The following is a 27,145-nucleotide window of genomic DNA, read 5'->3' as shown; positions in this document are numbered from 1 at the left end:
CCGGCCTGTGTCTCCACCTGCTGCCAAAGCTCTGCTCTGAACCTGCCTCCGAGTCTCAGAGCCGCCTGGCCAGGCGAGAGCTTGACATCCCCTCCACACAGCCTGGATCTGCTCAGGCACAGCAGGCAGCCAGAAGACCCCGTGTAAGCAGCACTCACAGAAGCCTGCTCTGGGGTCTACAGTCTCAGGCACAAGCAGGGGTAGTATGGTCTACTGGTTAGAGGCGGGCTACGACCCAAGAGTCCAGGGTTCTGTGCCCAGGTTTGGGATTAAGTGTTGAGAACAGGGGCCTAGGATGGATTCCTAGAAAGGAAGTGTGTTTCCCAGTGTTTAGAACCAATGCCTGGCTGCTTCGGACCACAGCTGCCCTGGGCAGACACGCCACGGTGCAAGGAGGCGGCCCGGCGAACCTCAAACGTGGACCCCGTGTGAGCTGGAGGAAGGATCGTCTTCACGGAAGCCTGCAGGCCCCGTGAAAAAGCTCCTCCCCTCGTGCAAATGCGCACGAGTCTCTCCCAAACATGCCCCCCGTGCTGCTCACTCGCCGTCAGCTCCCGTTCTGTGCTGTTCTACTTAAAGCTCCAGTTCCCGGAGGCAGGGGATTGGTGGGGTGTTCCGCTGTCCCTGGAAAAAAGGCCAGTTTCTAGGCCTTCTGATGGGGAAGAAGAGATGGAAAATGTGACCCGAGTGCCCGTTACTACGGTTTTGAAGTCACAGGAGCCAGACACCCAAGAAAAGGACCCCTCCCCCAAATAGATTTTGGGTTTAAATCTCAAGTTTTGTTTAAAGCAAACGAGCGGTTTTTGAAGATTTAGGGCTAGGCACACCACGTATGCAATTGGCTGTTTGTTCGACCCCCTGCCCTCCCTCCCCACACACACACACATTACGATCTCCCGGACGCTGCCCTAAGCCCCTTCCAACCCGCATGTGCCATAGGTCCAGACCAGTCTAGACAGCCAAGGTGCCCACAGCTGCAGGGAAGTGAGCCAACCTCTTCCCGTTGTCAGACCCGCTTTTCAGTTCCTGGGAATACCTTGTAACCAGTTCGGCTGACGTTCTCCCAGCCGGGTGTCCGTCTCAGGCTGGATTCTACTTGAAAAGTTTTCAAACGACAGGCTGAACCTCTCCAGTTCGGCACTCTCGGGACATGATCGGTGAATTTGCCAAACCACAGGTGGTCAAGAGGGTCTAGCAGCATTCCCAACGCTGCCATGGCTTCCTGGACTCAGAGAATAGTACTAGAGATGCAGCCGTGTTCGTCTGGTCCAGCTGAAACAAAAGGCAGGACTATGTAGCACTTGAAAGACTCACAAGATGGTTTATTAGGTGATGAGCTTTCGTGGGCCAGACCCACTTCCTCAGATCAAATTGTGGAAGAAAATTGGCACGACCATATATCCCAAAGTGGTACTATCCTATCCCCCTTTGTCTCCTCTTTTCTAAGCTGAAAAGTCCCAGTCTTTTTAATCTGTCTTTAGATGGGATCCGTTCCAAACCCCACAGCATTTTTGTTGCCGTTCTCGGAACCTTTTCTAATGCCAAGAGATCTCTTTTGAGATGAATCTGCATGCAGGATTCAAACCGTGGGCATACCGGAGGCAGCAGCGTGGGGGCAGCAGGCAGCTGCTCCGTCAGGGGAGCCGGTTTTTAAACTGGCTCCCCTCGTGGACCAGCTCCTACCTGGCATCCCACGCTGCTGCCTGATACAGAAGCAGCAGCATAGAGTGGCAGTGGGTTTCCCAAGAGTGGGGCCATAGCACACTGGCTGCCAGTCCCGCCCCCGGGGACTATAGAATAATCGACTAACCGATAAGAATTCGTGAGGTTAATCGACTATTCAGCTAGGCGATATTTAACATCCCTAGTCCCAATTTCGTCAACGTGCACTTGACTGTGCATCTGCAGACAGGCCGCTTGCAGCCCCGGTTTACGGAGGATCACTCCGCCTGGCCAATGGGAGCCGGAGGAAACAGCGAATACCATTGACCTAGAACGGTGTCTGAGCCAAAAGCACCGGCAGCCCGGCCTGCCAGACACTTAATAACTACCCCCGCCCTGGCGTGTCCATCTCCTTCTGCGGCTGCCAGGACCACGAGGAACCCTCGTATTTTTAGACAAACTGGTTGAAACTGGCTTTTTATTCCCTCCCGCGTACCTGTCACGGCTGATGCCTGCAGTTCCTGGTAAGGTCAGGCTACAACGTAATGATCTCAGAACAGCGTCCCTGCAACCCAAATTTGAGAGCCTGAATAAACAGGAAATGCAGAGTGACGTGCCGGAGATCAGCAGAGTTTCAACCTGGTGTGCAAAGGTTGGGCTCATTACTCTATTCTTGCCGTGCTTTGCTGATGTCGGGGTTTCTTTTCAAGCCCTGATTACACCTAATTAGCAAGAGGCTCTGCTAGGCCAGCCCCCCTCTGAACCGCGGGGATAGTTGGACAGTGTTTGTTGCTTTCCCCTTAAAGAGGGTTTTTTAATGACTTGGCCACTATCAGGCTGTTCCTAGATGAAGAGCAGAGCCGGCCAACACAGGAGCCAGTCCTCTGCGTCAGTGCCGACCGTGACAGGAAGCGGATCGGGGCCATCTGAGAACAATGAATCACTTCTGCAAGAGAACAGCAAGGATGAGATTTCCAGAGCTGGTTTAACTCTGCTCCCCTAGAAGGAAACGGTCAGGGCGAGACGCTCATTGATATTAACGAGTGCTGCAAAGTGCCACCTACTGGCCAAGCAGGGTGCTGTTGGCACTGCCCTGCCTCACTTGCCCTCCCAGAGTTGAGTTGCCTCAACACCCGGGAGAGATGGCTTAGCCCCCAGGCCACGCCCCAGACGCACTTCACCCCTCCCGGCTCAGTGAAGGGCCGGACTAAAAAAAAAAAAATCCCAACCAACACGAGCGTCTTTTCAGCTCCTCCCCTGCCCCCGTTCTCGGCCGCTTTCCGGGCTCTGGGCTGCGTATCCTTGCCCGCTCTGACGTGAAGTCCTGGGGTCCCAAGTTGGTTCTTCTGTCTGCCTGCAGCTTTCCCCTCAGACATCTTTATGGGGAAGCACGCCCCCCCCCCCCAGCCCTCAGAGCTGCACGGAGCACATGGTGCAAGGCTCCAACGGCGATTTAAAGGGCCCACGATGAGGCCTAGGACTGGCCTGGGATGAGGATGGTTCCGTAGGGTGTGACCCTGGCCCCTAGCACAGGGCAAAAGGCAACATGGAGGATGAGACAAACACTTTCCACCTAGAAACGCAGGACCCCCGCGCCAAGGCCAGAGCCCTGCCACAAGGAGCTGTAAGAGAGACACACTTGGGTTCGTCTGAGCAGAGGTGAATGGCAAACAAACGAAAAATTCCGTGATTCGGTCTGGAATAGTCGGGAAAGCCAAGCCCATTTTTAAACTTCTGGCCAATCATAAAGACCCCTCCCCCCAAATCATTTCTGCCCAATCAAAATGTTTTGTTTCGACAAACTGGTTCCATGTTGTGGCCATTTGGAATGACTTTTTATTAAAAACGTGTTTCCAGATTGCCTGGCATTTAAAGTCACTGCAAAGGAAAAGTCAGAAGGCCGTGTTTTGATACGATTGAAATGAAATATGGTCGTTCGTTTCGCAGTTGGGGGGCGGGTATTTTTTTTTCACTGAAGAAAAAGGAAACATGCAACATTTGGCACAAATCACCACAAATGCACAAGATCTTTCTGTAGTACCGGAGTTGCTCTCTGCCCCCCGCAAAGGAAAGTTTCGATCCCAAAATTCTGGCTATTTCCACATACAATTACAGGTCGAACCTGCCTATTCCAGCACTTTCTGGTCTGGTAACAAAGGACCCGGGGATTCCAGTGGATGAGAAGCTGGATATGAGTCGACAGTGGGTCCTTGTAGCCAAGAAGGCTAATGGCATAGTGGGGCGCATTAGGAGGAGCATGGCCAGAGATCTAGGAAAGCGATGAATCCTCTTTATTCGGCTCTGGGGAGGCCACATCTGGAGTATTGTGTCCAGTTCTGGGCCCTGCACTATAGGAAGGATGTGGATACCTTGGAGAAGGTCCAGTGGAGGGCAACCCACATGAGAAGGGGGCTGGAGCACATGACCGACGAGGAGAGGCTGAGGGATTTGGGCTTGAGAAACGAAGAGCGAGGGGGGATTTGAGAGCAGCCTTCAACTCCCTGAAGGGGGGTTCCAAAGAGGCTGGAGAGAGGCTGTTCTTAGGGGGGGCAGAACGAGGAGCAATGGGCTCACGTTGCAGTGGGGGAAGCCTAGGTTGGAGATGAAGAAAAACTATTTCCCAAGGAGTGGGGGAAGCGCTGGGCTGGGGGTGGAATCTCCATCCCTAGAGGTGTTTAAGCCCCGCTTGACAAAGCCCTGGCTGGGTTAATGTAGTTGGGGTGGGGTCTGCTTTGGGCAGGGGATTGGAGTCAATGGTTTCCTGAGGTCCCTTCCCACCAGATGATTCTAACATCCGTGGTCCAGCATGCTGTTAGTAGCCAGATGGCCACTTATTGTGGGTGTGGCCAAGTTTCCCACCGTCCCATAAAGTTTGTTTACAGCCCCCCGTCCTGGCTCTCCGTGTTCTGGGCTGTTATTTAGCTCAATGTCTTCACAGGGTCCAGTAAGCAGAGGAAGGGTTGGGAATGTCGCTAGACAAGATCGACCTCCCATGGGCAGGAAAATTCTCTGGTTCAGCCCCGGTCAATGTGCCAGACTAGAGAGATTCCACATGGTGCATGATGAGATTCCTTATTCACTTAGGCTGTGTCTAGACTGGCAAGTTTTTCCGCAAAAGCAGCTGCTTTTGCGGAAAAACTTGCCAGCTGTCTACACTGGCCGCTTGAATTTCCGCAAGAACACTGACGATCTCCTGTAAGATTGTCAGTGTTCTTGCGGAAATGCGATGCTGCTCCCGTGCAGGCAAAAGCCGTCTTGCGCAAATGCTTTTGCGCAAGAGGGCCAGTGTAGACAACGTGGTATTGTTTTGCGCCAAAAAGCCCTGATTGCGAAAATGACGATTGGGGCTTTCTTGCGCAAAACTGCGTCTAGATTGGCATGGACGCTTTTCTGCTAAAAGTGCTTTTGCGGAAAAGCATCCGTGCCAATCTAGACGCTCTTTTCCCCAAACGCTTTTAACGGAAAACGTTTCCGTTAAAAGCATTTGCGGAAAATCATGCCAGTCTAGACGTAGCCTTATAGTACAAGAGCGCCTGGGAGGCGAACTCATGAGCCAGGACTCCAATGCATCATGTCCCATCCATGACACTCTTAGAGATACATGGCTGATCTTCCAGCGATTAAGAAATAGATTGCCAGTGTACGTATGTTGGTCCCAATCTGGAGTCGGTTCATTTGGCACTGTCGCGCTCCCTCTTTTTCCCTGCTTGAACAGAAAGGTGTTTGAAACAGACCCCCTGCAGGCTCAGAAATCATTTCTCCATATAGGATGCGTTGTGGCAATACGGGACTCACTTATCTACAAGGAGGGAAAAAATGGATCAGTCGTTCGATGGGCCCGAGCACTGTAAAAAAAAAAAACAGGTGCTGAAGGCGTAGGTTGAAAACCACGGTGAGAACTCTTCTTTTATTTCTTGCAGCAGACCCACTTAAAAGAAGTCACGTAATGATTCATAATGACCCGTCCGGCTAAAAACAGAAGTCCTGACGACCTACCTGTCATCTTTTAGCATCCTGCTAACAAGCTTAAAAGCACCAGTGAGGAGCAGAGTTTAACCACAGCAGGTTTGTGCAAGGAAAACAAGAGTCGGATTTTAGGAGAGCATTGGTTGCAGCTGCAAGGTAAGCCTTTCCCTCCTTCTCAGTCGCCAGCCTCCGGTGCTTTGAAGAAATGAAATTGGGGGCTAGGAGGGAGGGTATCTTACAGCATGGAAGTGATCAGAAACTCTACATTATTGGTAAAACGAGGGAGACTTTTTTTTAAAACCAAATCATTTGGGTTTTTGACTAACCTCACCAACAGTTGACTTTACTTAAGTCAGTAATTGTGCGATTCGTCTAGAAGAGAATAGGGGAAAGATAAGGGGGGAAAGATAACAGAAGATAAGCAATTTAATGTATAGGAGCTGGAGGAAGGGTGTGAGGAGGTGGGGGGGGGGCTGCTACACCCCATGGCTTGAAGCGGATTCCATTCAAACACGGGCTTATAGTTTGATTCAATGGCTTAGCACCCATACAAGTGACTCCAGCTCCCCACTTCATTTCAAACCTTCGAGCCATTATTCATGAGATCTGGTGAAGGAAAGGTGCATGTCGATAGATTAAAGGTTGGGGAGGGTGACCGTGTACCTTGGAGTAGCCAACATTATAATATGCCTATTGCAAATCAGGTCCCACGGTGGAATTTTCCACCTGATGCCCATCCACATGAGGAAAGCGCCGGGCAGTTGACTGGTGTGGTGCTTGGCCCCACTCAGGCTGGATTTAATTGGCTTGCAGGTCATCACATCAGGCGTTGTTGTCCTGTTCGGAAGGCCAAATGAAAAGCGCACAGTGGCTCTACCTGTGTGGACTTGTGACGGTGGCGTTGATTCCTGCCAGCAGGCAGGTTGTCCTCAAGGATACATCCGATGAGTCTAGGTAAGGCGTCTTTGAGACGGACAAACTCACCGTGGGCTGGTGGGACTGGCGGAAGGAGGTGGAGATGGACTGTCTCGGACAGGTAGCACTAGCGTTAACCATGCAGATGCCTCGGTTTTATTCAGCGTGGTTGCCAGGGGATGTGCAGCAGATGAAAAACACCCGAATAACATGGTGAGGTGTATTACGTAGCAGAGAATATGGCTGATAATGAGCACGGCTCGACAAATCCGATTTCAGCCGGTCGCCCCGTTCACCGGTGGTGCAGGCATGCGCGGTGCGGGGCTGGCAAGTGGATTTCGCTGCGGTTTGTCGAGCCCTGATAATGAGGCTAGAATCACAGGGGTCATCACGTCCAACCCCCGGCCCTCACGACAGGACCAAGCCGTGATCATCCCTGACAGGCGTCTGTCTCACCTGCTCTTAAATATCTCCAGGGATGGAGATTCCACGACCTCCCTGGGCAATTTATTCCAGTGGTGGGATGTAGTGTCAGTACCTTGCTGGTTGCTGTGCGTGGGTTGTGGATGACCCCTACTGGCTTCTGTCTGTGTGCACTGCCCAGCACGGGGCGCCTTGAAGGCCCCCATGACAGTAACCGAACCGGTCCTACCTGTTAAGGGAAGGGAGGGAACAAAGGAAGTGAGTGTTGGGGGAAGGGGCGGTCTTTGGCTGGAATCATGAAGGAGACAGACTGGAATCTAGGGGCCAGGGACCCCCATCTCAAAGGGTCTGAGGCATCCTGCCCCTGACTCCTGTAGCCACATCACGTCTGTGCTGGGCTGTATCCCGGAGAAGCAATAAACCCCTCTGTTCTACTGGCTGGCGGAGCCCGTTCTTGCTGCTACAGGGCTGCAGGATCGGGGGGGGGGGGGGGAGGAACCCCGACACGCCGTCACAAGTGGTTACCTAACTTGACAGTGGAGAGGGAAAAGTCATTTAATTGTTCCCCTAATATAAGAACTAGGGGTCAGCCAATCGAATGAATAGGCAGCAGGTTTAGAACACACAAAAGGAAGTTTTTCTTCACACAGCGCACAGTCAACCTGTGGAACTCCTTGCCGGAGGATGCGGTGAAGGCCAGGACTTTAACAGCATGTGAAAAAGAGCTAGATAAAGTCACAGAGGATAGGTCCATCAGTGGCTATTAGCCAGGATGGGTAGGATTGGTGTCCCTAGCCTCCGTTTGTCAGGACTGGGAATGGGTGACAGATCACTTGATTCCTTGTTCTGTTCATTCCCTCTGGGGCATCTGCCATTGGCCACTGTCAGCAGACAGGATCGTGGGCTAGAGGGACTTTGGGTCTGACCCAGTCTGGCCATTAATAATACATGGAGATATACCATCTCATAGAGCTGGACGGGACCTTGAGAGGTCATCAAGTCCAGCCCCCTGCCCTTACAGCAGGACCAAGTACCATCCCTGACAGATTTTGCCCCGGATCCCTAAATAGTCCCATCAAAGATTGAACTCACAACCCTGGGTTTAGCAGACTAATGCTCAAACCACCGAACTCACCCTCCATTCTTACATGCTACGTTGATGACAAGGCCGGGGCAAAATGCCGGCCTTTCACTGCACCCTGCCATCCGCAGGACCCTGTATCCCTTCCATCACAGCAGCGACGTAATGTATCTCATCCCTCTCTCCCACGCAGGTGGCAGTCTTTTGAATCGAAAAGCGCTCGGAGTTTTACTTCCAACATTAAGCGCCATTCTGAAGGCACCTTCAGCAGTGACTTTACCAGATACTTGGACAAGATGAAGGCCAAGGACTTTGTGCACTGGCTTATCAACACGAAACGTTACAGGTACACGCGGAATACAGCTGAAACCGGTAGAACGTGGCCCTCATTCTAGGCCGACTCCCAAGAACTGAGGGACTTAGGCACTGCTTAAAAGATTTCTGTCCAGGCTTTTTCACAGTGAGAAACTGGGCGGGAGAGGTGGGAGGGGGGAAAGGAGTTTTAAAAAAATGATATTTTTCACGACTGTGTCTGCTTTCCTGAGAAATTTCAATCTTTTGTCAAAAAAAAACCAAACACCCAACCACTGAAATATTTTGGCCTCAACGTATAAAGGGGTCTGTGGGTGGCCCAAGTTTTTCAGGATTCAACGTTTCTGCCCTCCCTCCAAAAAATTGGGAACATTTTCTGGGGGAAATTTGTAAGATGAAAAAAAAAAATCTTGATTTGTCAATAATGTCTGTGAGGAAAAACGAGGGAAAGACAGACACAGTTTGCTCTGTTTAGGGTGACCACATGTCCCGATATTTGGAATTTGTCTTAGATAGGTGATTATCTCCTCCCCCCCCCTCTCTCTCACACACACACACACACACACACACACACACACACACAGATTTTCCACATTTGCTATCCAGTCATCCTAGCTCTGTTCGAGCGACTACACTCAAAATAGCAATGTGGCGATCGCAAGAAGGGATGCGGCGCTACCCAGTCACCCAAGTACAAGCCGGCGTGACCCCCCAGGTCTGTTTTGGATGGCTAACCCATGCTACAATCCCCACACTGCCTTGAGAAGACCACCGGACTGTCTACCTGGGTGGGAAGGCCGGCTCCCAGGTGCCGTGTGAACAAGGCAAAGAATCCCAGATCACTAGAACTGGAAGGGACCTCGAGAGGTCATCGAGTCCAGTCCCCTGCCCTCACAGCAGGACCAAGCACCATCTAGATCATCCCTGACAGATGTCTGTCCAACCTGCTCTTAAATATCTCCAGTGATGGAGATTTTACAACCTCCCTGGGCAATTTATTCCAGTGTTTAGCCACCCTGACAGGAAGTTTTTAACCTAAACCTCCCTTGCTGCAATTAGGGTACCTGAATCCCTCTCCAATCACCCCAGTGACAACACCCCATGCCAACCCAACCCAAAGTGGTCTGGGCAGCAGTAGGGGGGCAGGCGTATCGGCCCAGGCGTCTTGGGTGAGGCCGATCCAACAGAGACCAATGGTGGCAGCTTTTAAGGGGGAAGAGTTTTAAAAGATCAGGCTGTTGGGAAAGACAAGGCCTAAATCAAAAATAACGTCTGTTCTGGAAGAATGCATGATGCTCTCTAGGAGTCCGAGTGGACCACAAGCTACATAGGAGTCCAGAGTGGGATGCTGTTGCAAAGAAAGCCAACGTGATTCTGGGCAGCATGAACAGGAGGGTGGTGACCGAGACACGAGACGTCATTCTTCCGCTCTGCTCTGCGCTGGTCAGGCCTCAGTTGGAGTGTTGCGTCCAGTTCTGGGCACCACATTTCCAGAAAGCGGTGGAGAAATTGGAGAGGGTCCAGAGAAGAGCAGCAAAAGGTCTAGAGAACATGAGGGAAGACTGAAGGAATTAGGGTTGTTTTGTTTAGAGAAGAGACAACGGAGGGGACATGCGAGCAGCTTTCAAGTACCTGAAAGAGTGTCACAAGGAGGAGGGAGAAAAATTATTCTCCTTAATGTCTGATAATGAGGCAAGAAGCAATGGGCTTAAATTGCGGGAAGGTAGTGCCACGGGGCAGGTGAGTCCGGTGCCTTAGGCAGGGTCTTACGCCCCAAGAGTGTCCCAAACTCTAAGGGCAAGGCCCAGTCACTATAACCACTGCTCCCCCACAAGTCTGGCCTTGCGGCCACAGTCAATACAACATCCCTTCTCTCGGAGAAGCGAGGCCCAGTGGCCTGGGTCCCTCTCAGCCCCTTCCCTTAGGGCGGTGGGGCCTAGTAGCCTGGATCAGTCATCACACCTTTCCCTTACGGAAGTGAGGCCTAATGGTCAGAGCCAGCAGAGGTGCCCGCTATAGCAAGGGCAGTAAGGCCTAGCAGCCAGAGTCCGTATCAATAGCTCCCTGCTCCAGGGCAGTAAGGCCTAGCGGACAGAGTCAGTATCAATCGCTCCCTGTTCTAGGGTAGTAATGCCTAGCGGCCAGCGCCAATAGTCACAGCTGTAGCACTTCCCATGAAGGTTAGGGCCTGGGACCCAGACCCTCCCTCTCCACCAGGTCCCAGCCCAGGGCCCTGTCAGTGGTGGGTTTGTCCCACCGTTAGCCCAGCAGGGAATCCCCCCGAAAAACGCTGAGCTTTCAGAGGTTTTTACCTCCCCGTCCTGGTTGCGTCCAGGCTGGAGGCTCCTCCAGCCATCTCTCACTGCCTGGCCCCCGTGGTTCGGTCCTCCCGTAGCTCCACCTGCAGAGCTCCAGCCGCACATCCTTCCTCTGCGGCGGTCAGCCCTGACTGAGCTGCTCTGCCCGCCTTTATACCTGCCCTCCATCTGGAGCATGCCCAGTAGGGCTGTGGGGGCGGGGCCTTCTCAGCCAGGCAGCCCTGGTTCACTCTTTCGTGCCCAGTGTGGGGCTGGTACATCCTTTCACAGGGAGGTTCAGGTTGGACATGAGGAAAAACTTCCTGCCTGTCGGGGGGTTAAACACTGGAATCAATTGCCTAAGGAAGTTGTGGAATCTCCATCCCTGGAGATATCTAAGAGCAGCTTAGATAGACGTCTATCAGGGATGATCCAGCTGGCGCTTGGTCCTGCCGTAAGGGCAGGGGATGGGACATAACGACCTCCCGAGGGCCCTTCCGGTTCTAGGATTCCACGACTCTACCAAGCAGGGAGAGTCGAGTGAATGTTTGCACAGTGGCTACCACCCAGGGTGAGTATCTCTTGTTTTCCACAGCTCAACAAAGAGGTACATAAAAGGAGACCACAACCACATCTCCTTCCCCTCGGACCACTCGCTAGTTAGGTAAGTCAGATACATTGTGACTTGTCACACAGCTGGGGCTTGCAAGCTGCTCCCACAGCCGTATCTCTGGCTGGGTTGCCTGCAAAGACCACGCTGGTGAGTTCTAGACCTGACAGCTAAAGAGGCAGGTACATTCCCTTCAGGTGAGTAGCAACGTTTTAACCTCCACCGAGGACAGAGACGAAGAGCCGTGTTAGCATGGGTTACGCACTGCCTTTGCCGGGGGAAGATTGTCCCAAGCTAAGGGGTCAAACCGTGTTGTGTAGTCAGCGTGTTTCAAAGGACCGGCTCGATTCCAGAGACATTTTCCCCTGAAATGGTTGGAAACGATTCAGAGTTGCAGCGGTCTAGTTTGTTCCGGCTTTTCCCTTTTCTTTAGTCTTTCTATTAATGTTAATATTAGTCCTCCACTATCGAAGCATAAATGTTTCAACGAAGCTTTTGTGGAGCTTCTACCCCGATTTCTTTTTCTTTTTCTTTCTGTTCTTCATGTTTTCCCACAGTTTCAATTTTTCATCCCCATTTGGGACACAAACAAACAACAAAAAACCCCTTTTCTGACCAGTTCCCGTGCCGTGCATGAGACTAGGGGTGCGGTACCTAAGGCCCAAGAGCCGGATACAGCCCCTAGTTTGCCTAGATCCGTCCCCTGAGGCTCAGGACTCCCCCTGCATCCTGCTCCTACACTCTCCCTCCTGCTCAGAACCCACACCCCACACCTGCTTCCTGGCACCCCCCTCCCTCACACTGAACCCCTCATTTTTGTCCCCACCCCAGAGCCTAGGGGGCCTACAAAATCTACCCGCCTGAGCCCCCCCCCCCATGCACGTGGGGAGTGTCTTTCTCCTTCTCAGGGGCTGTATCAATGAGTGTTTTTGGGGGGGGCTTTCCACTTGTGTGTGCGGCCCCCGACTGATTTTTCTGTGGTTCAGTGGTCCCCCAACCCAAAAAAGAGGCTCCCTGCCCCTGATTTAGAGGGCTACACTGATTCTATTCAAAAATCAGCAGCAGAAATTGAACTAGGGACTTGCAGTTCGGAAAGTACAGGCTCCTACCTCCTGAACCCCAAAATTCACTGCCTCGCAGCCCCGTCGACCCATGCATGTGGTCTCACTCTCGGAGCGGGACAAAGTCCTACACTGTGTTTGTGTTCACTAGCCACAATGTACCAAGCACAAGAGATTGATGGAATTAAGTCCGTGCTAGGCCGTGGGAAGGGTGTAGTCACACCGCCCAAACCAGAGTCAGACTCAGGCTGCGTCTGCACTGGGGAGGTTTGGCGACAAACGTGCCAACGTCGCCAAAGGCGAAACCAGTCAAGCCATTTTTTCTGCCTCCCATTGTCGACATTTCGTGGCCACGTGGCTCGCTCCCCTGTCGACAAAGCAAAGCATTGTGGGTAAGCATCCCGCAGGGCAGTGAGGCAGGAAGGCAGAGCGGATCCCTCTGGGATTCTATCGGAGTTCTCCCACAACCTCCGTCACTGAATTCTAACTGTGTTTTGTGTGTTTGTCTTGTAGGTCCAATTAGCCACCAGACCAGGAATTCAGACTTCTGGAAGAGTGGATCTAGTCCCATTTGACAGTCCCCAAATGCTTTTAAAAGAAGGGTTTCTCAATGAAACGGGATAGTACTAAGTGTTCATTGCTTCCAGCCGCTTGTCGTTACGAGGTGCTGTGAAATCCCAAACATCTGTGATGAGTTTTGTCAGCTGTGTCACAACGGATTTGTCTTGTTACCTTTGTTCTGTGTTTCTTAGTGCTGTCCGCAGCCTGCTTCTCTGGCACCACAGTTTCTGCACCTTCTCTTAAATGACAATAAATCCACACCGAATGCAGCATTTTGCTTTCTCAAGCCAAGATCTGACTTATTTTTTAAAGAAAATTGCCCTAATAATGTTCCAACATGCACTGGAAGTGAAAACGTGACAAACCTGTGCCCGAGGGCCGCAGATAGTTAAGGTTCTGTGTCACAAACATGCTTCGGTTAATGTTTAGCGTATGTGAGAAAGAGGTCTCAGCGCAAACTCTGTAGCATAGCTGGACTATGGGGGGCTGAGCCAAAATAGGGAGTCCTAGGCACTTTATATAATACAAACAGCAGAAAAATGCTGGCAGTTTGAAATATAACTCAGCTTGTTGGTTCAGATGAGACACATCTGCAAGCCCCAAATATGCAATTAAATTAAATAACCCTACATTCCTTTTATAAGACTTCTCGTGCATGACTCCAAAAGCATTTTACTGAAGAGGTAGATGGCGATATCTTTATTGGGAAACTGAGGCACGGAGGCAAACTGAGTTCCCCAAGATAACCCAGCAGCCTAGCCAGGGATAGAACATGGCCTGAGCTCTAGCCACAAAACAAGAGCTGAGTTCTGCACTGAAACCCACCGTGTCAGCGAATTCCCCACGACCTCGATGGGATTTCAGCAAGTTTTTGCCAACTCCTGGCACTAGCTCAAGCCGGGCATCTCATCTCTTCTGACTTTCCTGCGGTTCGTTACGTGTGGCCGAAGGCGGAGCACAGATCTCTGTTCGATTTATGCCAGGGTGGGCAATTACCCGCCCACACGGGCCGCATCTGGTCCACCAGGGTTAGCTGCTGATGGGTCCCCTGCACGGCTGCAAGTACCAGCAATTCCAGCTCCTGTGGGCTATGGATCACCATTCCCAGCCAATGGGAGCTGTGGGAAGTGTTGTCCCAGTCCACGCCACTTCCTGCTGCTCCTATTGGCCGGGAACAGCAATCCACAGCCAATGGGAGCTGTGGGAAGCGTTGTCCCAGTCCACGCCACTTCCTGCTGCTCCTCTTGGCCGGGAACAGCAATCCACAGCCAATGGGATCTGTGGGAAGCGTTGTCCTGGTCCGCGCCACTTCCTGCTACTCCTATTGGCCGGGAACAGCAATCCACAGACAATGGGAGCTGTGGGAAGCGTTGTCCCAGTCCACGCCACTTCCTGCTGCTCCTCTTGGCCGGGAACAGCAATCCACAGCCAATGGGAGCTGTCAGAAGCATTGTCCTGGTCCGCGCCACTTCCTGCTGCTCCTATTGGCCGGGAACAGTGATCCGTAGCCAATGGGAGCTGTGGGAAGCGTTGTCTCAGTCCGCGCCACTTCCTGCTGCTCCTATTGGCCGGGAACAGCGATCCACAGCCAATGGGAGCTGCAATGACCAGTACCTATGGCCGTGTGGGTAAATATAGCGGCGGTGGCCTGCCAGACGAACCACCACTGTATTATTGCCCAGCCCTGCTTTATGCATTTCCTAAACCAACTTGGGTACCCTAAGTGGCGGGGGGAGAGGGTAAAGCGACGGTAGATGGGGGCCGCTAATGGACAGCTCTCCCCCCACGACCTGTTGGGAGTCCCAGGTCGGATTGCTCAATCACACCAGCCAGGAGTTTGAGACCTTTGGTTTACCGTTGGGTTCCGAGGCTCTCACCTTGATTTACAAATTCTTCCAGTTTTCAGGCTGTTGTGGGGCGAAAACATCATCATGCATGCCCCCAAATCAGAGGTAGCTTCATTAGGTTTTGTAGAAATTCTCCTTGTTTTACAGTGCTTGATCGTCTCATTCCTGAATCTTGAGTTTATTAAAGGCATCTCGCCCCTTTCTGAAACTGTGGAGGGGGAAGAAGTTAATCTAAACCAGAAATAAAATAAATTGTCCCTCCTGAGCCACTCCATAGAATAAAATAGAGGTGAGTTGCAGTTAGAATAATAGCCTATTGCAGCCACCAGTAGACTGGTGGATTCCAACTTCTTTGGGGTCTTTTAATCCATTAGAAGTTGCAAGAATCCACTGTCATTTAGGAAGTCATAAAAGGGTGGTTGTGTTAGTCTGTTTCTGCAAACACAGTGAGGAGTCCAGTGGCACCTTAAAAACTAACAGATTTATTTGGGCATAAGCTTTCCTGGGGAAACGACACTTTGTCGGATACATGAAGTGGTTCTATGCATCTGACGAAGTGGTTTTACCCACGAATGTTTATTCCCAAATAACTCCGTTAGGCCATATCTGCACTCCATGGAAGATCGCTGCTGCCACAATCAGTCTTCCGGAGTTTGATTTAGCAGGTCTAGTCAAGACCCACTAAATCAAACTCCTGCTCTTACAAGGAGTAAGGGAAGCTGACGGACGCGGTCGCTTCTGTGGGGCTCATGCTGTGGTGATAGTGGGGAAACTCGAATCAAGTATGTAATTAATGTAGCTGGAGTTGCATATCTTAATTTGACCTTCCCTTTGAGTGTAGACCTAGCCTTAGTCTTTGAGGTACCACAGGATTGCCCGTTGTCATTTAAAGGTCAGGCATCCAACTTCCTTCTTGCACTGCTGAGAAAACTTTTGCCCATACACTGAAAAAGTTAGACACAGAAGCACAGGACTGGAAAAGACCTTGAGAGATCATTTAGTCCAGTCCCCTACACTCACGGCTGGACCAAACCTCGTCTAGACCATCCTTGATAGATGCTTTTCTAACCTACTCTGAAAAATCCTCCAATGATCAAGATTCCACAACCTCCCTGGGCAATTTATTCCAGTGCTTAACCACCCCGATAGGAAACATTTCCTTGTGTCCAACCTCAGCTGACCTTGCTGCAGTTTAAGCCCATTGCTTCTTGTCCTAACATCAGAGGTTAAGAAGAATATTTTTTCTCCTTCCTCCTTGTAACAATATGCCACCCTGCCAGGACCAGCTCAATCAAGGTCTTCCTAGAGACGGGGGTGGAAGATCTCACTGCAGCCAGCTGTGCAGTAGAGCTGCGAAGCTAGGCATGGATGGGGAAAATATAAATCTGGTTAGAAGAGCTAAGAATGGTGTTGATGGGACTCAGTGGGAAGAGGCTGGCTTAGTTGATGGCATCAGATGATTTCTTACCCTACAATGACACAACCCAATGTAGAATCACCCACCCGCTTCTTTCACTAACCCTCTCCAGCCCCCTAAGTTAAATGACAAAAAATCTCACTGCCATGTGCCATAATTAGGAGCAAAACTTTCTCGCCTCTGCTATGACAACTTTACTGTCCTTTTGCGTTTTGTTTTTTTTCCCAGTTACATACACTCCCCCTGCAGACACAATATAGCCGCTGCACGCGGCTGTGTCTCGTGCCCAGAAGAACCAGCAAAACAGGTTACATTCACTGTGCATTTTAATTTGGATCTTTGTTAGAACCCCCAGGCCTCGACTCAGGTAGGTGTTTGCTGGATGTTGTGCCAGCAAGCCAGTCCATGGATTTCTGTGCCTTTCCCTAAGCAGAAGGTTAAAAGGCCTGGGTTTAATGTTAGTTTCCTCTTTAAATATCTTAGAACCAGTGTCTACTCTCCACCATAAAGCACCAATGGGATTCAGGCGCCTCCATTCCATTTTCAAACGTCACGACTTCGGCGACTACGTTTCAAACTCGATGGATTCCGGGCTCCTGTGTGGCTTTTGAGCATGTTACCATAAGCTTGTGGTTCTCAACTGGTGACTTTTTCGGTGGTCTACAGGAACATTGTCCAAAGTCACATGGCATGAGCAGGCACCAAAAATCTGTTAGTAAGAAATAGATTTCAAACCAAAATATTCGTTGTCTGTTCTTTTTTATCATGTCTCAAAAAGCAGGTGGTCCATGAAAATTTTTTGATTGGCCTGGTGGTCTGTGGACTGAAACGAGATGAGAACCACTACCCTAAGCAACCTCTAACATGCTTTGTTTAGTTTGAAAAAGAAAAACCCAAGAGAGGACATGATCACAGATTTCAAGTACCTAAAAGGGTGTTACAAGGAGCAGGGAGAAAAATTGTTAGCCTTGACCTCTGAGGGTAGGACAAGGAGCAACGGGCTTAAATTGCAGCAAGGGAGGTTCAGGTGGGACATTAGGAAACACTCCCTAAGTCTCAGGGTGGTTAAGCACTGGAATAAATTGCCTAGGGAGGTTGTGGAATCTCCATCACTGGTGATATTCAAGAGCAGGTTAGACAGACACCTGTCAGGGATGATCTAGATGGTGCGTGGTCCTGCCATGAGGGCAGGAGACTGGATGTGATGACCTTTCGAGATCCCTTCCAGTTCTAATGTTCTAGGATTCTATGCTTGGACTCAATGGAGCTATTCACCTGCTTAAAGTTACGCACAAGCTTAAGGTCTCATCGGGACAGTGCCCCCAGAATGTACAGTGCCCCCAAAACTGAGTTCCTTAGTGCATTGCTTTTCCTCCTTAAAACAGAGAAACAGCCAAACGCTTCTGTGGTTCCCTTTGGGTATGTCCCCAAGTCCACCTCCGCACAGTTTACTCAATTCCCTTTTTCCCCCATGCCTTCCTTCTTACTCAAACTCTGTCTGGAAAGCCCCCTCTCTCTCCACCAGCACGATTTTTTTCTTTCAAACACATTGAAGGTGGCATACTGGGTCAAACAAAAAATTTTTTATTATTTTTTCCATTATTTCTGATGAGCTACAGATAAATCAAAGACAGCCACCGTTCCGACTGCTGAGGTACCACAATCACCAAGCAACATTTCACAGACATGAACCACAAGACAACATTTTTTTTTTACAGAACAAACCCAAACAAAGCCCCCAGCCCGGAAATAAAATCAATCCAATCACCCGACGGACTTTTAGCAAATGGTTTAATTGTCAGTAACACAGAGTTCACTTTTGTTTTCCAGTCTTATTTACAATATGGAGTGTTTGCAAACTACATCATCTCTTACAACAAAATAAATATATTTCAGTATCTCTACAAAGAAAATAAATTTCTCCGTTTCTACATGTAGCGTACGAGGAGGAAAAAAATATAGTAGAAAAAATGTGCCAGCACCTTTTTTTACATTTTTTTTCCTTCTTTGTTTAGGGATTATTATGCATTTCATTTTAGCAAGTATTTTCAAAGGGACCTAAGGGAATTAGACATCAGATTCCCTTAGAGAACTTCAGTGCCTAATTCCTCCCAGCCTTTGTCAGTCTCCAAACCAAAAAAATCGCACAAATTAGATCCCTCAGATTACAGCGGACGATTTAAAAATGCCTTACAAGAGCAAGCGAAGACATGAACCTACGGCACGGTAAAAGAATCCACCCTTTAGACATCAGCTGTATTGCACCAAATCTGTTTCTTCGTACTATTGGGGTTTAAAAGGAAAAGCGGTACCGATGTAAAACAGCTGGCGGGAATGGTACATTTTGATCCGGGGAAAATTGTCCTTGACAATTAGGAGGTGAATTTCTCATCTGGCAATGGGAGTTAGGCACCAAACCGCCACTTGTGTCTTTGAAAATCTTTCCACGGCGTATTTACAGTATGATCAACCATGAAGAGTCAAAAATCACAAGTCAGCCCTACCCCTCCCCCCGGAGCATAAGACGAATTCAAATCAGGAGATTTTGAAAAGGACAGATCTGCGCGGGGGTGGGGGGAGGAATCCTATTTTTTTTACGTTAATGTTCACTGGATTCACATTGTTAGGACACAGACATTCAGACCTGCCTGTAAAGGCCTCTGTTTTAAGCATTGTGGTGTATCCTTGCCATTTTACTAATTACAGGGGTATAAAAACCAAAACTCAAACTCACAGTCTATCTGCATGTGAGCGTCTGAAGCCTTGTTCTTAAGCTAAGGCTTTTGGTTAAGAGGCGGGAGCAGTCATCACAAGGGACGTCACATCTTGGCACACTCCAAACTAGTCGCATTGAAATAAGGCAATTTGGGGCTGTTGGAAAGGTGGACTAGCACCAATCTAACACCTCCATTAAAAGGGAAGAGCCTACAACAGGGATGGGAAAGATGCATCCCGGGGGCCGCATCCAGCTGAGGGGGCGCATCCGGCCCACCGAACACTTGATCCGGCCGGCAGACTGCATCTGGAAACTTGTTATTTATATCAGGATCCTATGTAAATGGCTCACAGCCCCGGTAGCCGTGGGACCACGAGCCACAAGTCCATTAAATTCCTGCGGTTTAAAGGGCTCGCAGCCCATGGCTCCATCGCCACCACGTTGCCTAGGAGCCGCCCAATGTTGCTGCGGCTATTGAAAGGGCTTCAGGTCACGGCACTACCCCTGCAAGGGCTGGCGCTGCAAACCCTTTACATAGCCGCAGCAACCCCGGGCAGCTACCAGGTGATGGGGTAGCAGCGTGGCTGGGAGCATAAGAACTTAAGATCGGCCGGACTGGGTCAGATCAAAGGTCCATCTACCCCAGTGTCCTGTGTGCCCACAGTGGCCAGTGCCAGAGGGGGTGGACCAAAGACAATGATCAAGCAATTTGTCTCCTGCCATCCTTCTCCAGCCTCTGACAAACAGAGGCAAGGTGCACCCTTCCTTACCCCCTGGCTAATAGCCTTGTATGGACCTAACCTCCATGAATTTATCTAGCTCTTTTTAAAACTCTGTTACAGTCCTAGCCTTCACAGCCTCCTCTGGCAAGGAGTTCCACAGGTTAACTGTGTCCTTTGCTATGGCTTTAATTCAAAGCCTCCAGCCCCAGACCACTCTGAGGTGCAAAGAGTTTCCATTTTCCTTCAAGCGGAACGAGCCCAGAATAATCTTCATGGGATTTTTCGTCTTCAGAATGTGGTGGAAGTTTTCACTTTTGCGGCACTAAACTCATCTAGGCCTCCGGTCTTTCTGGGGGCAACAGCCGTGTTGGGCTCTGTTCTGAATCCATCCAAGGATCATAGAATCATAGAACCCTAGGGTTGGAGGAGACCTCAGGAGTCATCAAACCCAGCCCTCTACCCAAAGCAGGGCCAGCCCCAACTCAACCCTCCCAGCCAGGCAGGACCGGCCCACAACATTCTGGCACCTGAGGTGGGGCACTCACGTGATACCCCCATCCCCCTTCACTTGGGCCAAACCTGTGAAAGGTTTCAATTCTGCCTCCTTCTTCTCCTCCTCTCATGGGACTGCTTCACTACCTACCCCAATAAAGGAGAACTAACAACTTAAAATGCCTTGTTCAAAAATGTTAAGTAACTCTTAACTTTCAGAGCAGAGGGTATGTCTACACTACAAAGTTAATTCAAACTAACAGACGTTAGTTCGAATTAACTTTGATAGGCGCTACCCATACAAACCGCTAGTTCGAACTTAATTCGAACTAGCGGAGTGCTTAATTCGAACTAGGTAAACCTCATTCTACGAGGACTAACGCCTAGTTCGAATTAAGTAGTTCGAATTAGCGCTGTAGTGTAGACATACCCAGAGAGAATACAGATGAACCAGCAGCAGACACAATTTTCTACACTCTGGGTCCTAGTGGCACCCCCCACCCGCCTCCAGTTTGGCTCCTGAGGTGGCTGCCTCCGTTCCCCTCATGGTAGGGCCAGTTCTGCCAGCCAGGGCTTTGTCAAGCCGGGACTTAAAAACCCCTAGGATGGAGATTCCACCCCCTCCCTAGGGAACCCAGCCCAGCACTTCCCCACCCGCCTAGGGAAATCGTTTTACGTAATCTCCAACCTAGACCTCCCACTGCAACTTGAGCCCATTGCTCCTTGTTCTGCCACCTGCTCCCCTGAGAACAGCCTCTCTCCAGCCTCTTTGAAACCTCCCTTCAGGGAACTGGAGACTGCTCTCAAATCCCCCCCCCCCCTCTTCTGCAGACTAAACAAGCCCAAATCTCTCAGCCGCTCCTCGTCGGTCATGTGCTCCAGCCCCCGAATCATGTCGACAACGAGAAAGTCATGACACGGAGGGTGTGTCTAGACTACACCTCGCTGTCGACAGAGAGATGTAGATTAGGCAGGTCGAAATTGCTAATGAAGCAGGGATTTAAATAGCCCGTGCTTCATTAGCATAAACATGGCCACCACTTTTTTTCGAAACGGTTCTTTAAAAAAAAAAAGAAAAGAATCCGGCAGTCTAGACGCAGATCTGTTGAAAATAAACCCTTTTTCGACAGATCCTGTAAACCTCATTTTTTGAGGAATACAGGATCTGTCGAAATTGGAACAAAATACAGGACTATGTAGCACTTTAAAGACTAAGAAGATGGTTTATTAGATGATGAGCTTTCGTGGGCCAGACGAAAGCTCATCATCTAATAAACCATCTTCTTAGTCTTTAAAGTGCTACATAGTCCCGTATTTTGTTTCAGCTACACCAGACTAACACGGCTACATTTCTATCCCTGTCGAAATTGGGTTTATTTTTGACAGATCTGCATCCAGACCGCCGTTTTGTTTTTTTCTGAAAAAGCTCCATTTCGAAAAAAGCATGTTTATGTTAATGAAGCGTGGGGATATTTAAATCCCTGCTTCATTAGCAATTTCAAAGTGCCTAATCTACTTCTGTCGACAGAGAGGTGTTGTCTAGATGTAGCCGGAGTCTCAGCACTCAGGTCGGCTGACTTAGGCTCCCAGGAATTAGGTTGCGGGGCTAAGACCAGCAGCATGAACATTCCTGCTCTGCATTCACCCCTCGTTGCCACTCGAGATACTGCTGACCGCCGGGGTGTTGGGACTGGCTGCTGCATTTGGAGCTGCCCTTGGTGCCGTGGCTGGCTTTGGGGGCTGGCGGGGTTAATCACAGGTTACTCTGGTCTCTGGCACGCTGCTGTCTCTTTTTTCTTTGTCTGCGCCCACAAGAGAAGTTATCCCGTGGGGGTCTGCAAGGGCCGAACTGAGGAGTGGGCGAGCCGGCAGCTGCCCGGGGCGCCAGCTGATGGGGGGTGCCCGATGGTAGCTGTAAGAGACACCGTGCACCCGGCTCCCAGAGTGCCAGCCCCGCGGCGCCGGCCAGCAGCACCCTTCCCCCCACGGCCGCTGGGCCCTGCACGGCCTAGCACACGTGCCAGCAGCGGTGGCCAGGCCGGGCTGGGCAGCGCATGCGCTGTGCACCCTGGGGGCGGGCCCGCACTCCCAGGGGGGGCAGGCCCATGCTCCTTGGGGGGGCGGGCCCACGCATGCGCCATGCACCCAGGGGTGGCGCTGCGTGCCCATGCCCGGGATGCCCATGCCCTGGGGTTTGCAGACACTTGGGTTGATGCTGCCCTCTGTGAGAAGCCAGCATTGCTGACAAAGTGCTTTGGAGTCAAAAAAATACAGATGTCGGGACATCCCCACTGTTCACCCCGTGGGTGGCAGGGAAAAGCACATGCTGGGTTGTTTTTTTTTAAGTTGAAATGACTTTTGGTGTCCAATTTTCCTTTCACTGGATTTTTTTACATGAAAATACTCAAAATCGATATAGTTTCCCGTTCATCAAAAGAGTCCTTTTGCAGGGGGTGGGGAATCATTTTCATTTCCTTGCTGTTCTATTTTTCAGAATTGCCAGAGAACGGACAAATCTGTTATAGCGTAGCAGAAGCCGGGAAAGGAACACGGGTCATCTAGTCTGGCCCCCTGCACACAAGGCAGGGCTAAGAAATACCTAGATTGTCCCTGACAGGCGTCTGTCCAACCTGCTCTTAAATGTCTCCAGTGATTCCACAACCTCCCTGGGCAATTTATTCCAGTGTTTAACCACTCAGACAGTTTCGTCGTGTTAAGCACTCTTGCTGCAATTTAAGCCCATTGCTACTTGTCCTGTCCTCAGAAGCCAAGGAGAAAACATGTTTCTCCCTCCTCCTTGTAACACCCTTTAGATACTTGAAAACTGTGATCATGTTCCCTTTCGGTCTTCTCTTTTCTAAACTAAACCAGCCCAATTCTTTCAGTCTTCCCTCACAGCTCATGTTCTCTAGACCTTTCATCATTCCTGTTGCTCTTCTCTGGACCTTCTCCAATGTCTCCACATCTTTCTTGGAATGTGGTGCCCAGAACTGGACACAATCCTCCAACTGAGGCCTAACCAGCCCAGAGTAGAGCGGAAGAATGACTTCTTGGGTCTTGCTCACAACACTCCTGTTCATGCCTCCCGGAATCACGTTGGCTTTTTTTGCAACAGTGTCTCACTGTTGACTCCTATTTAGCTTGTGGTCCACTCTGACCCTTTGATCCCTAGTCATTGCTGTTAGATAATAAGTCAGCCAGTTGTGAGACATAGTAGAAAACAGAAGCCTGTTCAAAACATGGGCAGTGAAGATGGCAGCTGATCAGTGACGCTGACTCTGGTGGTTTCCTGAAATCTCCTGCATCCGGAGTCACGTTCTGCAAAAACTTCAGCTTTCATAAAACAAAACCAACCAGAAAAAGATCAGTCACTAGAGACGCCAGGCGCTTGTTACACACTGATCTGGAAAAATCTAACTTCAGTGACTCACTTATTGACATCGACAGGAGCTGAGTTTGGGCCAAGTCAGAACAGCAGAACGGAGCGCAGATTCAGCAAAGTATTTAAACCCCTTGTTGAACTAGGATGTTGGTGCCCAAACCATAGGACGGGATGCCAAAGGGAACCCCAATCAGTGATCCCTGTAAGCTGATCAGCAGAGCGCCCACAGCTTGGTTTTCTGTTTCTACTGATGGTGCACATTTGCTCACGCCTTGGTGCACATGAAAAAAATTATTCCGCACAGGGGCGGAAAAGATTAGCGGGGATGTTGGTCATGAATGGGGTCGCCTGGGGTCACAGTGGACTTCTTGTGGCCTGGGGACAAAGCCAGAGGTTACAGGCCCCCTTCCTGGGCTTGACACCCTTAGGTTTCAGCTTTGGTCCCCCTACCTGGGACAGCGGGGCTGGGGCTTTGGTTTTGCCCCCCTTCCCTGCCTGGGGTGGCAGGACTCCGGAGGGCTCAGGTTTTGGTCGCCCCTCCTGGGGTAGTAATTTGTGCAGTCATAAGGCCTCTGATTAGCCCCCCCAAGAGTCAACAGGTGAGCTTCTAAGAGGTACCACCCAGAATCTTACCTGTTGCTTGGCGGAGCAGCTGTTACTACCTTTCCCCTTTCTCCTCCCGGGCTCCTCCAGGGATGACAGTGGTCCCTGCTCTCATTGAGAAACCCTCCTGGGCCTGTCAAAGTGACGGCAGCCAGCCGAGGCTGCCCTCCGGGCCACGGCGCTACCTGGAGTCGCCCGCGGACACAACCCTCCCCGCTCGGGCGTCCCTGCTACACTGTAGACCGGGGGGATGGGTTTAGATGGCCTCTCGCGGTCCCTTCCATCCCTACACTGCTCCCATTCCCTCAGCGTGAGTGCACGGGCCTCAGATGAAGCCTGGTTTAAGAGCACAAGAACGGCCAGACGGGTCAGACCCAAGGCCCATCCAGCCCAGCGTGGCCAATGCCCGGTGCCCCAGAGGGAGCAAACAAAACAGGGAGTCACCAAGTGCTCCCTCCCGTCGCCCATTCCCAGCCCCCGACACACAGAGCTTTTCCGAAGGCGTTTCGAGGCGGCGTGGAGTTCAACGCTGCAGCGCCTCGTTGATTTAGGAGCGGAAGTGTCATGGGAAAAGGGATTTAGGCCCTCAGAAGCCTGAGTCCCACCGGAGAGTCACTCCTAAACGTGGCACCGACCGGCTGAACACTGGATTTGCCGACTTTGCTTTGCTGGATCCAGGCGGGAGCGGCCAGACTGTGAGCGCGGCAGCCGAAAGGAGAAGGGGCGTGTGCGTCAACGCCAGCCTGCTGCCTCGGGCCGGACCCCCATGGGCTGTCGCGGCAGGGGCGTGTGGCCACGAGAGGCGCCGACTCTCGAATTTCCTTGAGGATACTCAACCCGCGCCCCTCCCACGCCCCACCCTGCCCCGCCTCTCCCCTCCGCTCTCCTCGCCCCATTCCGACCCCTCCCCCACTCCTGCTCCGCCTCTTCCTGTCCCGCCTCCTCCCGGCACCTCCACAACGCCGCTAAGCAGCTGATCGCCGGTGGGTGGGAGGTGCTGGGGGAGGGGAGGAAGGTGGGAGCTGGGGGGAGGAACATGGCGGGAAGAGAGAGGAGCTGATTGGTGGGGCCTGCCAGCAGGCGCGAGGTGCTGGGCAGGGAGAGGGAGGAGCTGATTGGTGGCCCCAGCAGGTGGGCGGTGCTGGATGAGGAGGGGAGGAGATGATTGGTGGCCCCAGAAGGTGGGCGGTGCTGGGCAGGGAGAGGGAGGAGCTGATTGGTAGCTCGCTGATGGGTGCTGCGTACCCACTACTTTTCCCCCCACTGGTGCTCCAGCCCTGGAGAGCTCACGGAGTCGACGGCCCCCATGCCACCTCTGACAACACACAAGAGGAGAGAGAAATTGCTGCCGAAACTTACCCCAGGCCCCCCACCGGCCCAGTCACCAGCGGGTGAAGAACAAGGCGAGGAGGGTGGCCCAAGACGTCCAGAAAAAGCACTTGTGTATTTTCCGCCTTTATATTTTTCAAAGAAAACCAGATTGGGGGGGAAAAAAATCAGTAACGCTCCAGGGCTGTGCGGTCTAACCATGAAGAGAAGAGGAAACGCGCGCGCACACACACACACAGAGGGAGGCTTCGTAACACTGAACCATCGTTGGCGGCACCTCCGCTCGCTGCTCCGCAGAGAATCCGGCCCCGCCGAAGCACGCCGCAGCTCACCGCAAAGATCTGAATGGGTTTAATGGGAATCCAGCTACTCGCAGGAAAACAGCACCCGAGGAGAGCGGCGCTTTTGTGTCGTGGCGCCGGTTTTCCGAGTCGCGTCTCCCCGTGGCCGTCCGTCTTGGCTCGTCCCTGAGTCATCTTCACCCTCGCCTCCGCCGAAGTCAAGGTCCCTGCGTGGAGAAGCTACGCGGAGAGAGACGGAGCCTCCTTAGCAAGAGACGGCCAAATTGGCTGCCAGTGGCTGGTCCGTGCCTGCCTGTGGGAAAACTGCACAGGCAGGGGGTGGATTTCTGTACAGCTTATCTCACGGATATTCCCCCCTGCTCCCCCGGTTACTCCTCTAGGGAACGGGGCATTTGCTTAATCTTTCCAGCAGATCAGGGAACCTGCAAGCGAGCTCTGGGTGTGTCTCATGCCCACACGCTCACACCCATCCAACTCGCTGTGGCGTAGTGTGGGGGCTGTCTGCTCTGTGACCCGGGGTCCCCCTGCGCTGGGATGGGAGATTCTCACTGACTCTCCCAAATGTGGATTAACCCAGACACCCCGGCTCAGCCTCCAAGGGAGAGAGACAAAGGGAGGAAGGCGGAGACCAGCACCTGGATGGGGGGCAGTGCCTTGTGGGGAGACAGAGGCTGTCTGGGAAGCATGGGGAGAACAGGCGAAGTGGGGGGGCCTAGGGGCGATGGACCCTAACCCTAGGGTCTGAGGCATCCTGGCCCTGTGTTGTGCTGTATCCTGTATCCTGAAGGAACAATAAACCCCTCTCTATTCTACGACTGGCAGAGTCTGTTCTGGCTGCTACGGGGGTGCAGGAATGAGGGAACTCCGACTGCGTCGTCGCACTGGCGTGACACTGTGCCAAGGAAGACCACGGCTCCGTTAACAACATGAGAACGGCCACACTGGGTCAGACCAAAGGTCGCTCTAGCTCAGTGTCCTGTCTGCTGACAATGCTCAATGCCCCATGCCCCAGAGGGAGTGAACAGAGGAGGGAATCATCCAGTGATCCCTCTCCTGTCGTCCATTCCCAGCTTCTGACAGAGGCTAGGGACACCGTTCCTGCCCATCTTGGCTAATGGCCCTAAGCTGCATGGATTTAGCTAGTTCTTTTTTGAACCCTGTTAAAGTCCTGGTCTCCACAGCATCCTCTGGCAAGGAGTTCCACAGGTTAACTGTGCGCTGTGTGAAGAAAAAATGTCCTTTGGCTTGTTTTAAACCTGCTGCCTATTCATTTCATTGGGTGTCCCCTAGTTCTCTCTGATCAGCCCATTGCTTTACCTCAGGGTGGGGAACCTAAGGACCGAGAGCTGAATGCGTTTCTCTCCCCCCCGCCCTCGCTTGCCTAGATCCATCCCCCAAGGCTCAGGGCTCCCCCTCCCCAACATTAGGGAGCCCATGCCTGTACTCC

At 51.6% G+C, this 27,145-nt stretch overlaps 2 protein-coding genes across 3 annotated transcripts in view; one reads left to right on the top strand and one right to left on the bottom strand.

Annotated features, from left to right (window-relative positions):
- Positions 1-6,481: 6,481 nt before the first annotated feature.
- Positions 6,482-12,850, top strand: LOC102463478 (exendin-3-like). Its single transcript, XM_075903382.1, has 4 exons — positions 6,482-6,582; positions 8,241-8,393; positions 11,252-11,320; positions 12,841-12,850. Exons 1-4 carry the CDS (start codon positions 6,482-6,484, stop codon positions 12,848-12,850), a joined length of 333 nt encoding a protein of 110 aa, XP_075759497.1.
- An 8,542-nt stretch (positions 12,851-21,392) lies between these two features.
- The window catches only part of SLC4A8 (solute carrier family 4 member 8), a 78,873-nt gene continuing 73,120 nt past the window's right edge, over positions 21,393-27,145 (bottom strand). For both annotated transcript variants that reach the window (XM_075901677.2, XM_006122693.5), the window contains exon 25: positions 21,393-25,917. The gene's annotated coding sequence lies outside the window, so the exon portion shown is untranslated. The remainder of the gene's footprint in view (positions 25,918-27,145) is intronic.

Source organism: Pelodiscus sinensis, chromosome 31 (assembly GCF_052426305.1).
Source record: "Pelodiscus sinensis isolate ZL-2025 chromosome 31, ASM5242630v1, whole genome shotgun sequence".
Classification (NCBI taxonomy): domain Eukaryota; kingdom Metazoa; phylum Chordata; order Testudines; family Trionychidae; genus Pelodiscus; species Pelodiscus sinensis.
This window is presented reverse-complemented; position numbering and strand designations above follow the sequence as displayed.